Consider the following 18,428-nt stretch of genomic DNA (forward strand, 5'->3'; position numbering starts at 1 on the left):
AGGTCCAATTCAAAATCAAGGGGCTAGTTCAAAATGCATAGTGAATTTTGAACTCAATATTTTTCTCTTATCAGTTTGGTTTAGACGTGCATAACATCCTCGTTTTAGTTCTGATTTGTGTATCATTTGAAGCATTGGTATCGTGACTTCCAGAGCTTCAAAACAATGTATAGCTTGCTTAAAATGGACTTTGGAAAATGCTCCAAATTTTGCCTCAAATTCAAAGTACATGTTGCCACTGGATTTTGAGTTCCAAATTTCCATCAAACTTAAGGAATTTGCTTAATGCCTCATTGTCCATGTTTGCATGCCTTCTTTCTTTCTTCATAATGATCAATCCTCATCTTCCAAACTCATGGCATCCTCGTCTTGCATTTCCTGAAATTCCATGAGTCTTGACTCACTCAATTTCTCATTTAACCCCTTAATCTTTCAAAATCTAAAATGGTTTCAACTTGCACCCTTTTCTTCTCTTAAACCTAAGATAAATCTCCAAAATAAAAGTTAAACTCATAGTTAGGCCTCAACATCGATTTAAGTCAAGTTGGGTGATTTGAGTGCCCTTTGGTGCACAAATCATATCGAATATGTGCCATTAGAGCACATATTTTGGCTCCAATCACAGATTTCTCATAAACTGGTGTTATAACCTAACGAGGTTAGGTATGTGCCTTAATATCACCCAAGGGGACATACTCTCTCAAACCTATGAGATATCATGGTGCCTCTATAAAAAAATATTTGTTGTCACCTACGTTAATCAATAATAATTCAATCCATAGGGAATATATAATCACCTTGAGGCCTTTCTCATATGTCAAAACCATTGAAGACCTTAATACTAGCTAAATATTCCCTTAAGGATAAGACTTCATGTTGCATAGTAGCTTAATGAATCATGACTACCTGGTAGCCAAGGTCATGATTCATCGCATAGGTCCCATCAAATATGCAATCATATACACTAATGTACTCACCATGGGAAAACCATCCTAATGACTAAGACAAGTCATTCCTCCTATTAAGGGGTAGTGAACTATAGTCTTAATGGATTACCAAAATTCATGAACCGATTGTGAACTACTTATTATCTTGCAAGAAACTCATAACTTAGATATTTTATGTAACTCCTAATGCACCTGAATCATATACAATGCAAGTGATAAATAATTTCTTGATCAATGTCCTTAAGATCATACAAAGGGACACACTGTCTCAAATCTATGAGATGCCTCTATCAAGAATACCTACTGTCACTTGCCTTAATCAACACTGACTCGATCCATAAGGAATATATGACCATCTTAAGGTTTTAACCATAGGTTAAAACTATTGATGATCTTAACACTAGCTCAATATTCTCTTAAGGTTGAGAATCCAAGTAATATAGTAGCTTGGTGAATCATGACTATTCGATAATTAATGTTATTATTCAACAAAGATTTTGTCCAATGTGAAACCATATACACTAGTGCACTCACCATAGAAAAACCCTCAATGACCAAAACAAGTCATCCCTCCAATTATGAAATAATGCACTACAGTCTCTTATGAATTGCTCAAATTCATAAACTGACTATGAACTACATATCATCTTGTAAAGAATTCATGACTTAGATCTTCTATACAATTTCTTTTGCACCCAAGTCTTATAATGCAAGTGATAAGAGTACGAATGCTTAGATAATAATTAATGCAAATAAGGATGGAAGAAGGGAACCAAAATCATAAATGAATAAATTTATTAATAAAACTATATTTCATTATATCATGTCATACTTTCAAGGGTTCTATCTTAATAATTTTAAAGCATTATCATATTTACCTAGACTAAACCAATTAATAATATCTTTATTGAAATATTCCCACCCAATGTGTGACTTAGAGACTTCATATCCTTGAAATCATTCAAAGGCCCATCCTTCTAAATGAATGAAAGCAATATAAACCCCATTAGCATCATCTATGTTATTAAAGAGAAATATCTAGCTTAGCATATTTTCTTTGAACAAAATCTCTATTGGATTGTTGAGATGAACTAGTGTGGCTCAAAGGATCTCGGTGATCTCCTTTACCCAATTTACCTACCCGTTGATCACATTTAAGGTTCATTACTACGTAAGTTGGGTTCCCTCCTTCAAGGTTGTAGCTTGCTTTTCAAAGTTTTCCTTCAACTTCTTGATTGTTTCATTCATGCGCCTAACTCTTGTTATGCAGTCCCTTCCACCCACCAAGGCAAAATCATCGTTTTGATACTTAACAACAAGACTAGGAAAAAGATACTAATTACATCAGCAAATTCCTCTTGGTGGTTGGTATAAAATTTAGAGAATCAAATTTCAAAGTTTCTAGATGTCTCACCGATTCTTTTCTCCCTATCTTTATAGAGAAACAAGTCCTTATTTATGTTAACATATGCCTATAATTAAGTTAATATCCCTATAACTAAGTCAACAATTAATCTATAAGCGTTGATTGAATATCCCACCCATCATTTTATGCTCCATTGTCTATGATTACTTTTTTTTTTTCTTATTTTGTTGATCGACCTCTACTTCAATATTGACATACATAACAATTTGATTATTTTTCATTTACTCCATATTACCTCCAATTCCTTAAATTTAGTTCAATCTAAGCTCCATTTAGATGATTTAGTCTTGAAGGGTTAATGAATAAGTTCAAAAAAGAAGAAAATAGAGGATAAATTGAAGAAAAAAATAAAAAAAAACATGTTTAAATCGAATGACTTTTTTTATATGTTTCTTCAAATCTATTTTTTCTTTTTTATACCAATTAGGTGGTATCACACAAATATTTATTGTCTCATTATTTGTACCATTATACTTTGTTCTCATTTATTTGTATTTTTGTTCAACAACTTAAATCTTATCATATATATTTCAATGATTCGGATCTCTCTTCGGTTGAAATTAGGTAGGTAAATATAAATAAAAAGCTGCAAGTTTTTTTCTTTCTTTTTTGAGTTTAAAAAATGATGTCATTAAATTTTAAAAATAAAAAGGTAAAAGCATCAACCAAAACTGTGGCTGTTTTAAAAACAATATTATTTAAATTGTGTTTTCTAAAAGTAGAAAATAGAAAACAAAAGTGGGTCTAAAATAAAAATCTCTTCACTTAGCGGACTCAAAAGTCAAAGATCAAGGAATACGAGGGGAAAAAAAAAAAAAAGCATTATCCATCCGATAATTACTATGAATAATTAATATGCATGATGGCAAGCATGTGTTGGGTAGAGATAGAGCTTTGGAGTGGCAGCATATATAGATTTATAATAATGGCGTAGGGGGGCCTTTTCTCCCACCTTGCCTACACCATCATTCCTCCTTTTCAACCTTTTTGACCTTCTATTACTCGATTTCCATCTTCTTTCCGAGACTCACGGCCCCTTAAAAGAAGCTCCAGCTTTTATTTCTCTTTCCTTTTCTACCTCCAACCACCACAAGCCCCCCCACTTCGGTGGCAAACACCATAAAAAGTAAAAACCTTCAACCCATCTCAATAATCACTTCAAGCAATGCCCCATTCATTACAAATATCACCATTCCACCTTGACTCATGCCTGAATAATGGAACCAGTGCACTCCACTTAAAGGGTGTTTAGTCCCTTTTCTGAGCCTCAACCCCCATTTCTCTCCAATGGCTAAGTGTAGTAGTATTTGTCCTAAGGTTTTGTTACTCCTGTTGGTCTTCTTCACACCCTTTCAGCTGAGCTTCTTCCATGGGAAGTCATCAGAGTTTGAGCTAGAGGATGAGGCATGGCTAGATGAGAAGGATGATGAAGTTAACATGGTCCAAAGTGGGCATGATTCACTGGGTTCTAGTTGTGAGTTTTCAGATGGCAAGTGGGTCTATGATCTGTCCTACCCTCTGTATGATTCGAGCTGCCCGTATCTTAGCACTCCGGTGACTTGTCAGAAGAATGGCAGGCCGGATTCTGACTATGAGAAATGGAGGTGGAAGCCCCATGGTTGCTCCATTCCAAGGTATGATGGTACTGAAACTATGAGCTTTGTAAGTATGAAATGAGAGGAAAAAGGCTTGGAAAATGAAACATATATATAATACTGAGACATTCAAATATGTTTTGTTTTGGTTGTTGATTGATCAGGTTTGATGCACTGCACTTTCTTGGAAGGATGAGAAGAAAAAGAATAATGCTGGTAGGGGATTCAATAATGAGGAACCAATGGGAGTCTCTGGTCTGCCTTGTCCAAGGAGTGATCCCAACTGGTCGAAAGACAGTTACCTATGATGGTCCCACCATGGCCTTCCATGCCCTAGTAAGATTCTCCTACTTTGGTTCTCTTCTTGTTTTTGATTTTGGTATAATGAGCCTTGGGATGATGTAGTTGGGCAATAACATTGTCACAGGATTTTGAGACCTCGATTGAGTTTTGCTGGGCTCCATTCTTAGTTGAATTGAAGAAAGGGCCTCAAAACAAGAGAATTTTGCATTTGGATTTGATAGAAGAGAATGCCAAGTACTGGAGAGGAGTTGATGTTCTGGTCTATGATTCAGCTCACTGGTGGACTCATTCTGACAAATGGAGTTCGTAAGACAAGTTTCATAACAATCTTTCTCTTTTCTCTCTTTGGGTTCCTTTTGTTTGGCTGCAAAGAAAGAAAAAAAAACGGAGTAGAGCACCAATTGTTTCCCTGATAGATTCACATTAGGCTAAGGGCCTCATGATCCTAAGTACTTTTATTGGGGTTCTTACAAATTTCAGGTGGGACTACTACATGGAGGCAAACACTGTGTTGAGGAGCATGAACCCAATGGTAGCCTATCAGAAAGGACTCACAACATGGGCTAAATGGGTGGACTTAAACTTAGACCCTCACAAAACCAGGGTGATTTTCCGAAGCGTATCACCTAGACACAACAGGTACCATACCACACCTTCAAATTCCATATAACACACTCAGAATTCAGGGAAACAAAAAGTCATAATAGTATGGGGGGTTTTGGCACTTGCAGGCAGAATGGTTGGAAATGCTACAACCAGAAGCAACCTCTAGAGTTCTTCAGCCACCAACTTCATGTTCCAGAGCAAATGGTAGTGCTAAAAGGGGTGCTGAAAGGGATGAGATTTCCAGTATACCTGCAAGACATCACAATGATGTCGGCTCTCCGAAAGGATGGGCATCCATCTGTGTATACCAGAGCGATGGACCAAGAACAGAAGCAGCACCCAAGAGACTTTACATCAGACTGTAGCCATTGGTGCCTGCCTGGGGTCCCTGATGCTTGGAATGAGATGTTGAGTGCATTGCTCCAAGTATGAACAATCAAGACATCTTTGTAGCTATATGTGGTAGAAGATTAGTGTCTGTCTTGTCTGTCTTAGACTCTGTAATCATCAGTTTATGCTGCTTTGATTTTTATTTTTATTTTTTGGGATTTCTGGGTTAGTGCTGTATGCCTGGTTTGTGACTGTTTCTCCGTGTCTGTATTGACTTGTTGGCTTTTTGCTGCTGTTTCTCATAGGCTACCTTCGGTTTACCTAAAAGCTTAAATTTGTGAAATAACCATCTTGCCAGACTTATTCGATTGGGGGTGTTTTTATCCTATTGCAATCAACATGACATGTAAAGCAATTCAAAAATTGCACCAAATGAGACCTTTCTGACATTATTTCCATTCCAATGCCCTCCACACCCATACCATCAACATCAACACCAGAAAAAAAAAAAATATATATATATATATATATATATATATATGGGGCAATTAAAACATATTTTAAAATTGTTATATTATAAAATATGAAAATAAAAAAATATTTCCAAATCTAATAGAATCAAGAAGAATCCAGTTAAAATTCTACTTTAAAAAGACAACTTCAATATTTAGATTGAAATTGTCTTTTTAAAAAAACATTTCCAAATAATGTTTTCTATAATGTGGCAGATTTGGAAATAGTTTTGAAATTTCACATTTTTAAATATTTAAAAAAAAAAATCCTTATTTTTGTCAAAATCTCATCAACACCATTACAATCAATAGAAAATAAAATTTAAAAAATAAGTAAAAAGAAAGAATAGAACACAAACTCAGCCAAATTGTCATATGGATCAAAAACTATAAACATGTACACACATTTGAGAAGGATCAAAAGTTAGCAAAAAATTTCAGGATTCCAAACCCATGAAAAATGACATAAGCAAAAATCAACTAGAGGCTTGTCCACACCCTAATCCATGAGAACATTGGTGGAGCAAAAAACTGAGGCATGTGTTATTTGTTTTCTATTATTCATTTCCTATTATCATATTGTACCATTCAGGACAAAATTCACATCCCAGAAACGAACATCATCACAGTATCTAGTCAAATATTACTTTGGGAGGATTGATTTGGTACAAAAAAAAACTGTATAGTCAGTAACTATCCACCTCGGTTTCTGGCCTTCGAAGATAGTACCGCAGAGAGTTTATCATTACCTACATGTTCAAATGAACTTTGTGAGAGACCGCAGAAGAGAACTCCAACTATTCAAGAAAAACAACCTATTTAATTTGGCCCAGTAAAAGCTCCTGAGAAAACTTGGACCAAAACTTTTCTCGACCTAAAAGCAATTAAAGTAATTCCACAACAGCTTAGGGAAGTAGGAATATGTGTGCTATTATCACTAACAAACAATGAATCCCAAAGGTAAAAAGAAATCAAGGGCTTTTTCATAGGAATTGTCACTCATAACTGTTTTAGCCATATTGATAAAGAGTAGTTTATAAAATAGTAATATTAATGATAGACAGTAATAAGATATTGCTATGCTGACACACGATAGTAATACTTTTTTTTTTTTTTTGATAAGTAAACAAGATATGCATTAGAAAAAGACTAAAAGCCACAAAGCATACAGGGAGTATACAAGGCGGCTAAAGCCTCAAAAAGGAGCTATAAGACCAGAAAAGAAATACCTCCCCTTAAGTGGATGCTACCCACTCCAAAAAGCCTATAAGGGAGAGAGACTCCTCGCCTAAATACAATTTGGCCCAGCTCCATAAGTTACAAACAAAAATGTTCTTTAAATTCTGGATATTCAACACACCCCCCCTAAAAGCTAGCCTATTCCTCTCCTTCCAAACCGTCCAAAAAATACACAACGGTATGGATTTCCAAACCTTTTTCCTTTTCTTCCCCACAAATGGAATAGTAATACTAATGATAGACAATAACTGTTTTAACTGTTTAGTTTAGTATTATCATCTTCACTAATAAGTAAAATCTACAAAAGCATAGTTGAGGTCATGAAAATTGAAAATTTATGCTGACACACAAAGATAGCTCACTGTTAAACAACTAGCCCTGGCTGCTAACCAGTTACCTGAGACAAGGAGCTGCTCAATGCAGCCCCCCTGTAGCTGACATGAAACTTATCCTTGGCCACAAGCCCCTGAAAGACAGAAGAGAAGTTGATGAGAAAAGAAAGCAATGCACAAAACACAAAGAGAGAGGGAGAGAATACTTCAGTATCAATCTCTGCAGATTCCACATCAACATTCACATCAGTTATGATCTCGACGATTTCCAATAGCAATCCTGGTCGATCTGCAGTCTCGATATAAAGCAAGCTGTAGAAATTTAAAGAAAAAGAGAAAAAAAAAATGAAATGGTTAACAATATACTAATTACCTATCATGTTCAAGTTCTCAGGATCCATTCCATTTATTTCCTTCCAAGTGTTGGCTTACATGAAGGTAGAATTAAAAAGGACAACATTAACGACTAAAGCATAACAATGCTAAAAGCCATTCCAATCACAAGTCAGTTGCATACCTCCTCTTTGGCCCATCATCTTTGACATGTATATGAGTTGCAACATCAACATCAAGCTGCATTTGACAAAATCAACAAATTTAAATTCAAGTTTGCTAGGTTATATACACATACATAACATCTAATTGTACCAAGAAGACACATGTGCTACGAGAATTTCATTTGAATCCTAACAGCATTCCAAAGCAAGATACCTCCACAGAGTGCAGGCCTTAATGATCAAATGGAAATATATTCCACTCAATATGCACCTCAAAATGTAGCACAGCGCAGAGGATACCAATTATCAGCTTTGACAGTGTGTTGTCTTGAAGAAATTGTATTTGAAACTAACAATGAAATATTTATGTTTATTTTTCCAATAAAAAAATTTATTTTTGAAACTAGCAAGGAGATATAAGAGATGCAAGTAGTGCAAATTAAAACACAAACACAAACACCATGCATGGATACAAGAAGGCTGGCACTCTCTTTCCAAAGAGCAGGTAGTTTTCAGTTTCTTCACATTATGGGGTTACAGCAAATGCTTTTGAAGTGATAGTATGAAGCACACAAATTAGCTGTGAAGCAACTCATGTTCCCTCAAGCTAGCCGTTGCTTCTACAACATGCAACACATAGTTATGCTTATGAAAATAAGGCTTAGTACTCTTCTTCTTCTCAGCTATAAAAATAGATTCCCACGAGCTTCCTTCTATCTTACATGATCAATTTTAGCTTGCTTTAATTCTTCTTACAACTGATTGTCTCCACCATACCATATTAACATATCAGTAATTAGGTACCAGAAATTACATTGTCATTTATGTAACAAGTTTGGACATTACATTTGGGGAACCTCTGAACAAACTAGCAACATCTCACATAAAAATCATGTCTCAACTTCAAGTTAAAATTTGTCCCCAAGAAAACAAAATATATGCTAGCATGATCATACATCATTGGCTTGTAAACTAACAACCTAAGCTTTCACAGCAAGTGATAGTATAACATAATGTCAAAGCTTCAGCTCATAGCAGGCTGGAGCAAAAATTAAACTATCAATATCGACAGGTATATCAACCCTAAAGGAAAAGCACAAAAAATAATAACATATTATTGCCATCATAAATTCTGATTCAACATTAAAAAATTTCTATGACAAATTATCTAGTGGAAATTTGGAATCAAATAATAATAGCATATTATTATTTTCCTCTGCATTTGTTGTCAGAACCATTTTTTTATTTTGTTTAAATATGACATATAGTAAACAAACCTTCATTCCTGAATACCGATTTTATCAAGTTAGTTCAATAGTATGTTCAGAAATCGGAACTATGTTGAAATTCTTAGCCAGCAAGGAGAAGATCTAGAGAACTTCAGATTCTTATTAATCAGCACAATTTGGAACCAAAGCAATAAATAAAAAAATCAGAAGCAGAAAACATACAAAGAAACACCATAAATTGAAGGCAATTTAGCGGCTAAGGTTTTAGGTAACAAGATTACTACCCTAAGGGCCCAATTCAAGGGCAAATCATCAACAAGGACAATCAGTGATGAAAAATATAACCACAAATAGGAGGTCAGTACAACAGCAAGATGAATAAAAATCTAGAAAAAGGAAAAAAGAGGGTTGGACACAAATGCAGGAAAAGAAGAACAGGAAATGGAAGTATTACAGTTCTCAAAGCTTTCCAAGCATAAAAATCAACTCAGAGGATATGTACATGCAAGGTTGAAATCTTCAACAAGCACAGTCAGAAGAAGATTATGGGGGGAAACAAAGACGAAGAAGAATAAAGTGGAGAAGAAAAAAGCCAAAGAAAATGAGATAAAAGAGACAACCATAACTTTCAATTGATCAACAGCAAAGTATTTTCAAGTTTAATAAATGAATAGGCAAGGTCCTTATCTGCCCAATTTGTCTCAGATTATTCTCACCCTAAGATCCTTGTTGTCTGTGGTAGTCTTTTCTCTTCCAATTGATTGTATCCTGTTTATACTGTCATAAGAAGGGTAAAATGGCATATCTACTGATGCTTTCCTATGCAAGTCATATGGGAGTCAAACAACAACTGAAGTAAAGATGTGAGACAATCCTCATACCATAAAGTGAGATGCTTCAGTCAAGTAACATAGCATGATGTCTAGGCCTTTCCTAAACTCACGTGTGGCACTTAGACAACTCAAGGCACTTGATGTTGCTAAGTTAGTCTTTTTCCCAATCGTAACTTGTTATGCTAAGCAATGCTACACGACTTGGTAGCTATAATGCACAAAGAAGGCAACACTTAAGAAAGGAAGCTTTGTATTATACAAGAATGCTTTACAATAATAAGAAGCTCTCAACTTGTTTAGTGCCTTAGCCAAATGAGGTCACACCTATTTATAGGCACCCAAGCAACTCTCTAGAACCCACAAAGGTTCCTTACAACTCTAAAACTCCTTAGAATACCCTATACAAATTCTATGTACAAGATCACTCTGTAACTCTCTAGAACACACCTTCCCTTTCCCTTCTCTTTCATCCCTTGTGTAGAGATGTGTGGGTGTCTCACTTCTCCAGAATCTTCCATGCTCTTCCACTAGTAGTCAAGTGTGGGTGGCTCCAGGAGGTTCCAAAAGCTTCCTACTCTCCTTTAAAAGCTCAAGGGAGGGTCATTTGAGCAAGTTGTGACAATAAGCATCACAAATACCACCCAAATAAAATAATTATGATAAAAATTCAAACTGATCCTAAAACATTGAACCACCGAAAACAGGCTAAAGGAACTAATTACTAGACTGAAATCTAGGATGCATCAAAATGGCTTACAAGTATTATAAAGTATTATAAAGTATTGTTATAAATTCATAATATATTAAAATGTTGGTAAATAATACATTATGTCAAAAACATATGCCCAAATCCATAGTATCATGCTTCAAATGTTCATTTTTAGCAAAAGACTAAATCGCTTTAATGCATACAGAAAATAAATATTCCAGAAAGAAGAAAGAACCAGGAATATCAAAAACATCAAAGTCCATAATACAGCAGATCAGTTAGGAGCAAACAGAAACAAAAGGAGAAGAAAATATAAGCCTAATGAATGTTTAACAATATCACCTTCTTTTCTGGAGCTTTGATTCCAAAAGCTTCACCCATAGCAAGTTGCTCACTGGACTCCTAGAAAGGATGCCAAAAAGGGATACTTAAAAAAGAAATGCAACAGTGAAAGAGATTAAAGAAAGTGAGGGTGAAGATTCTTCCATTTCATCCACCAGTAAGACTAAAAATAAAAATAAAACATCAGTGAAATTAGTGTTCAACTCAAATACATACTGGATGATACTTCAAAAGGTTGTTGATGATTGTAAGTCGAATTCTCTCTAACATGTCAGGATCTTCAACTTTGCGTCCATCACTAGCATATTAATCAACATTGTTTTGTAAAGGATGATAACACCCAAAAAAACAGGAAAGATTGAATAACTGGATTAAAATACTTAACTAATGCAAATATTTCAGATGTTTAGTTTTGAGAAAGTTCCCACTTTAGAGAAATATTCAAGAACATATTTATCAGAATCCCATTTACAGATGCTCCTTCCAGCTGAATAATACATTATTCTTAGTTTAAGAAAGAAGAACAAAGGAATTATGTGCTTCATCTTTCCAAATGATTAGTTTCAAAAATTAGATTCTGCTCAGAAGCTTATATTTCAGCATCTAACTATTGGATTGGCTTGAATTTTGGATATGTTTCACTTTTAGGGTCTGCTAAGGGTACCTGAAATTTGGAAATGGTAAAAAACCAATGAAGGACTATCAACTTCAAGCAAAATTGTTAGTAGTTTTTGTGAAATATACACTAGTGCTCCAGCAGTAAATTAGTATGAGTTGTTTACAGCTCTTCTATTCATCTTCAATATATTATTATTATTCAAATGCATGTGACAACTAGAAGTACAGTTGTTTGATAGTTCAGATTAAGAACAATGGACAATTTAGATTAGTGTTCTAGTACAGTTAAATATAAACATGTGCTTTTCTCTATCATAATTAGTTTCAAAAAACCAATTTTTATGCATAAGCAAGCTGGCGAAATCCAGAGACGATCAAAGAGCTTATAGAGTTTAAATGTTCATTGTGGATAATTGTTTTTCATGTAAGCAATGATCATTTCGTATCACCAAATGTAATCGTGCAGAACTATGTGCATGTGGTGCCAAAAATCAACAAAGCTGTTGATAAGCATTTTATGCTCAGCTTGATAATTATGTGAGTCTTGACTCAAGCTTGTCCAGTCAAAAAAAAAAAGCCAGGCTGAAGACTCATGTTCAAGCTTGTTTTGGAGCGAAAGCAACCCCCAGTATGGGTCACATAAACTATGAAAGCTTTAGGGAAATTCATAAGCTTGGTAAGGAAATTTAACAGCCAAGAACTTTTTATACCTAGTAACCTCTAATTGAGACATCTTCCTTCATAAGATAATTCTAATATAATATTATTCTGAAGGCTCGTTCAGCATATGATGGTGGGAATACAACATTCACATCCTCAAAGCATGCTTTCTTTATATACCTAGTAATTGAGATGCCCTCTTCCATAAAATACTTTCTGGCATAATGACACTAAAGTTATTTCACTTGTAAAGTGGCAGGAAAGGGCTTTAACATTCTTTGAAGGGGGTTTTCTTCTCTTCCAAGAATTCTTGAACATCTGTCATCAACCATAGAACACATTTCTTTCTTCAAGGAGAATCTGATATTTTATAAAGGTTATTATAAGATTCTTTTGTAAAACTTTCTGGACTTATTAAATTAGTGGACATTCAACAAAGCCAGACAGAGCCATAAGCAAGTGCTTATAAATTAGTTGAAACAAGTTTGGAATGGATTGGCCAAGCCCAAATCAAGCTCAGAAATGCTCAGAGTCTGACAAGCTGACTCTGAACCACTGAGCCCAGATTAATTGCAACCTTGTGTGTATACACACAGACACGCTACAGGTTGGAATGATTGCATGTATCACAACCAAGAAATGGAGAAATTTTCCTCAATGGCCTACACATATAAGCAAGGCAGGAAAGGGATTAAAAAAATGCATGGACAAGGATATGCTCCAAGCACTAAACACTTACATTCGGGTAATGAAAAATTTTGTTTGAGTGACTGATCCCTCTGTCGTAACAGTTCCCTTTTGCACATCTAAATCTAAACCTTTCAAAGCCTTCATCTGCCATGACACAAAACAAAAGAAGTCAAATAACACCAATATTAAAAAATAATTCAACATAACCAAAATTAAGAAGATTGTTTAGGCCTCCAAGCCTCCAACCATCCAAGCCTCCACAAACACAAGGACAACAATTGCCTAGAATTATTACCATGAGAAATACTAAGTAAGCAAGTACAATAAAAAAAATTATATATGGTCACTATGTTCCGGCAGATGATCTGTAGGCAATCGTATTTGTTATTTTTTTTTTTTTTATCAGACTCGTATTTGTTATTTCAAGTGATTAAATTCTTAATTCTAATTTATGAATAGTGTTGTTTAACATTTTCAGTGACTAGATTCCCAAATAAACACTTAATAGTAATCACTTTGCTGAATTCCAACATATATGTGTGACCCAGATCAATAGATGTTTCGTTCCGATAAAGTGAAATCTTTTGCTAAATGAAATGAAGCAATAGCCAAGTAGAAAACCATTGTAAACCACAAGCTAATCAAGAAAAGCACATGTAGCATTGAAATTTCTTGAGCTACCAATTTTTCTAAAGGTTTAACCTATTTAGATTTAGACCCATAATGTATATCATGCTCTCATGCACCCTTGGGATATCATGCTCTCTTACACCCTTCCCTTAGGTGTGGCCTCAAACCCACATGTGGAGAGACAAACACACAGGCCCATACCATACCTGCACATCAAGAGACACAGATATAGGCCCATAGGCAAACAAGTCAAGCCCATAGCCCATACCTGCACAAGGCTCAATAAATTAAGGTAAATAAACATGTGGTGAGGTTCTAACACATAACCTCCTACTAAACGAGTTACCATATTGAAGCTTAAGCTGATAGGATTAGAACCTACATTGTATACCATGCTCTCTAACAAAGTCCATGAGAATGTTGGGCAGGAAGAACACAAGAAAAGCGTCACAAGTAAAATCTAACTTCAAAAAGGAAATTTCCACAATCGGCAAGACCCTCACACTTAATACTTGCAAATGCTCCAAATGAGACAAAGAGGAGCCACCTTCCAAGTAATTCAACAATTCATAACTTAGCCTAAACCACCATACCCCAAAAGGATCCTGCACTGATTTAGGCATAATCTAGGAAGTTCCAAAAAAAATACAGAGAAGGTCCAAGAAACTGAACCTTTAATAAAGGATAGCCCAACAGGAAAAGAACATACTATCCCCAATCTTTTTGCTTCAAAGTTTTCTAGTATGCAACCAAACACAATACAAAGCATTTTGACAGCTAGGAACTGCTTTTAGACAATAAAAAAGCAGCACTAAAGAGGACCTACATGTAAGATCCTCCCATTAATAGACCTTTCCTCTCAGTGGAGCCCAATAAGCCCTGAACTGCAGAAGAAATTCTATTCATTTGGTTCACCGTTCATCCCTAACCACCATCACCAAATTATCAGTTTGAGCTGCCAAAACCTCACACAAGATATTTCTCCAATTAAAGAGAGATTCACCTTGACAACCTCCAAATTTGCCCACTGCCTCCTGAACATCCACCCATGCCCCATCCTTCCAACATCAATCCCTTCCTTCTTGATAAGGCTCGCCCAATCTCCTGCCTACTACCATGCACAAGCCTATTATACAATGCATTTTCTCAAGGCTGCATCATGCACCCCCACCATCTTTTCAACAGATTAACTGCTTAAGTATTCTCCCAGAGTTCCAAGTTCACTCGATAAGAAAGCCAAACCTCTTTCCATATAACAAGTAACAAACTCATTTGGAAGCTCAAATAGAAGAATGTAAAAAATAAAGAGTACTCACAATGACATTTTTTTCTTATGAGAAGCATTATAACTTTTAGGACAGAATGAAATTGACTTGCTAGTAGTTACTCTACCGTGTCAACAAGAGCCCCAAGTCGATCTCCAAAACTAAGCTGTACAACTGTTGCAACAGAATCTGAATCTTGATCAATCAGAACCATCGGAGTTGGAACATAATCAGAATCTGGGTCAAAACTCTGCAGTTAAAAGTATCTTATCAATGATATAACAATGGATATAATGCAGGTAAAACATTTGTCATAATATTTTACAACCTGCAAGTGCTAACCATATGGCAAATAGGGTGAATTTCAGTCAAACACTTCCAAAAGAAGTTCCTAATATAGCTAGAGTAAGGGAGTTGACTAAGGTCCCATACTTCAGCTAACGAATCAAGATCCAGGTCTGTTCTAAAAAACTCTGACACACCATTCAGATTGCCAAGATGTCAAGCATTGAAAAAGCTTCAAGTGATAAAAAAGAAATAAGATTGAACATGGAAATGTCCTACTAAAGCATGAGAATTAGTGAGCTACACAAGATTTCAAACAAAGCCTATTTCATCTGTTGATTTCAGAGCATGAAACACCGCAATTAAACAACTATAGGACAAAATGTAATAAATCATAATGATGCCCATGCAGACAAAAGAATTTCTTCATAATCATATCAGTATATTTGTATTTTTTTTTTCCATACCTAATTTCTCATAATAACAAAAACACAGAAAAGAAATACTAGGACACTGAAGGGGCCCGAAGCATGTTACTGACCAGTGATATTGAAGGAACTGAATCTATGCCATCATTAGAAGCATGTAGAGCACTCCTGCACAAAATTTCAAGCAATCTTAAGCAACAAAAAAATACCTAAAAGGCTCAATACACAAGACCAAAGAACCAAGACCCAACACCTAAGACAAAACATGAATTATATATGATGAGAATTAAAGCTCAGTCTGTATGCATATAGAAAATAGAAGGGCTCATAAGATGTCTGCATAAAAAATGACCCTCTACACCATATTCCCCTGGAATATAATCTAATTGATTAGAGCCCTACCCTGTCAAGGCAGAAGCTGTGGGTTGGAGCATCATCAGTCCCAACAGATCCAATGAATACATTAATTCGTCGATGACAGTAAACTTGGTTTAATTAGATACAGAAGTTTTGTAAATTGGATAAAGTAACAAGGCTCCAAACTTTGCTTATGTTTCATCCACTAAAGAGCTTTCAACAATTGATAGTATATTTACTTATACATTAATGCTGGCTGATATAAGTAATATAATATCAATCCTTATCATATGACACTGAAGAAACCAATGAAAACACGTGACAAAATCACAAACACCACATGGTCTACAGCAACCGACCAGAATATCATTCACAAATCAAAACCAACAAGCAATCATCCATCACTCTGGGTGAACCTCATGCTTAATTGAATTAATACCTAATTGGGAAAAGAAAAAAAAAATACCACTCCAACCTCAATCACTTATCAGATTCCAAGTTTTCAACTCAATTTCAAGTTTTCTTGGCATATCCAAAGAAATATTTAGGAAAAAAAAAAAAAGATAAGATGCTAAATAAACTAAACTTTGAATATTACGGATAAATCTACTGCAGTTGCCAAGAAGATGGAGTTAAAGAAAAAGCAACTGAAATTTTTGTGCTAATGTTCTCCGTTTCAAGTTTAGAGAAATGGAAACAGCAATCAACAACACCAGGCGGACAGATTAGGTTCAGTAGAGCGGCAGCTAAGAAAATGCAAGGAGAAAAATAAAATAAATCAAAATTCTGAATGGATTTTTCTATATCCACCGCCAGAGAAAAACAAAATATCAGAATTCAAAAAAGTATAACATGACTGCTTATATTTCCTCAGTTCCCGAAAACAAAACAAAGAATACATAAACCTCAGTATATATATATATATATATATGGCTAATTAAGAAAAACCTTTAAACTATTGAATTACCAAATTTTCTAAAAGCTTAAGCTTACAGGATTCGTGCATATCATGCTCCTAAACACCCTCCCTCACATGCAGCCCCACTAGCACATGCGCTCTATACCATGCTGAACTACAGATTTTTCTAACTAACAGATTTTTCTAACAGATTTTTCTAACAGCTTAAGCTTACAGGATTGGGCTCAATATGCAAATCATGATCCTTAACCAACCTTAGCACTTTCAATTATTGAAGAAATTTAAGAAGTGATGAAAAATGAAAGAAATCAAAACTTCCAAACACCGATTTTCCTCATCCAGAACCTGAGAAGACAGAACACTCCACTCAACCAACCGCAACTCCTCCACTCAACCTCTAAGTCTCACTTTCTAATTTCTTCCTCAGTTTTTTAACTCAATATGTTATGAATTCCACAATTTTTCTCAGTAACCAATCGGACCACATAAACAGAACTGGAGGATGCTCCTCAGTTTCACACTTCCTGATCGCCAGATTCTAGAAATCTGCAGCGAAATAGGAACAACCTCCGTCCCTTTCGTCACTGACGGGACCTCAGAACAAACAAAAAAAATCAGGCTTCCTCCGTATCGTTTCCCTCAGTTTCATCGGCAACCAAGTCACGGAACAGAAAAAGAAGAAGAGGAAGATTAATTAGGTGAAGAATGGAGAAATTTGTTAGGAAGAAAAAAGAGAAGAAAGGTGAGGCGATCTTACGTGCTTGCGGAGAGAGTGAATCGGGGTTGAGCAAAGGCGAAGCGGATTGGAGGAATGTTGAAGTGGAAAGCAGAAGCCCTAAATCGAAGGATGGAGGAGGGAGAGGAAAGGACGGCGTGTACAGTTGCGGCCATGGAGAATTGTGAAAGCTTCTTGGTCGCGTTTGTTAGGACTTACGAGTGGGAATGTCCTTTTATGGTAGTAGTCTAGTGTCTACGTGTTGGACCCGCTTTAGGCGAGCGCATCAATGTCTAATTTCCATCCTTTTTACTCGCGGAATTTATTTTAAAAACAGGGTGTCTTTTTTAAAACTCAAAAGAAAATACGAATGGGACTTTTTATAATATAAGAATTAAAAAACTTAACCCAAATTAAATCTATAAATGAAAATTATGTTTTTTTTATCACAATAAAATTCTAAAAGAAATTAAGAATAATCAATAAACAATCAAACACATAGAAAATATCTAATACCTCTAACAAAATACTCGGATTTATCAGTCTAAAAATGGTATATTTGATGTACGAGATATTAGGAAATAATAAGAGATCTTGACTTAAAAAATAATTTTCTTAAAAATTTATTTAGATATGATATAAGTCTATAGTTGGAAATGGAATTTTCTTAAAAAATAAAATATCAACTTTTCAAAAATTAATTAGGAAAAGAATTTTCTATTTTATAAAAATTAATTAAGAAAATAATTTTAAAAATAAAATAAAATACAACATTGCCTTATTAAAAATAAAAATAAAAATATAATTATTAAAAGTGAAGAAGAAATGAAAAAAAAAACAGAATTATGATAAAATTATGTAATTAAAATTTCATCAATAAAGTACAAGGAAAAATAAAATTCATCATGAATAATTATGTGATCGTTCCTACAAAAGACAAGTTAGCTAAATATGAATTGTT

The 18,428-nt window shown here is 34.9% G+C and overlaps 2 protein-coding genes across 2 annotated transcripts; one reads left to right on the plus strand and one right to left on the minus strand.

Annotated features, from left to right (window-relative positions):
* Nucleotides 1–3,515: 3,515 nt before the first annotated feature.
* LOC117927772 (protein trichome birefringence-like 36) lies at nt 3,516–5,335 on the plus strand. The gene is made up of 5 exons (XM_034847442.1): nt 3,516–4,007; nt 4,133–4,304; nt 4,396–4,577; nt 4,752–4,910; nt 5,003–5,335. Exons 1-5 carry the CDS (start codon nt 3,661–3,663, stop codon nt 5,307–5,309), a joined length of 1,167 nt encoding a protein of 388 aa, XP_034703333.1. The 5' UTR covers nt 3,516–3,660; the 3' UTR covers nt 5,310–5,335.
* A 903-nt stretch (nt 5,336–6,238) lies between these two features.
* LOC117927482 (ACT domain-containing protein ACR12-like) lies at nt 6,239–17,675 on the minus strand. Its single transcript, XM_034846997.1, has 10 exons — nt 17,510–17,675; nt 15,590–15,644; nt 14,891–15,013; nt 12,918–13,012; nt 11,117–11,198; nt 10,901–10,960; nt 7,808–7,863; nt 7,497–7,602; nt 7,356–7,424; nt 6,239–6,468 (listed from the first exon to the last, which is right to left on the minus strand). The coding sequence occupies exons 1-10, from the start codon at nt 17,641–17,643 to the stop codon at nt 6,406–6,408; spliced, it is 843 nt and encodes a 280-aa protein (XP_034702888.1). The 5' UTR covers nt 17,644–17,675; the 3' UTR covers nt 6,239–6,405.
* Between the last annotated feature and the right edge of the window lie 753 nt (nt 17,676–18,428).

The sequence above is a fragment of the Vitis riparia genome, chromosome 13 (genome assembly GCF_004353265.1).
Source record: "Vitis riparia cultivar Riparia Gloire de Montpellier isolate 1030 chromosome 13, EGFV_Vit.rip_1.0, whole genome shotgun sequence".
Classification (NCBI taxonomy): Eukaryota; Viridiplantae; Streptophyta; class Magnoliopsida; order Vitales; family Vitaceae; genus Vitis; species Vitis riparia.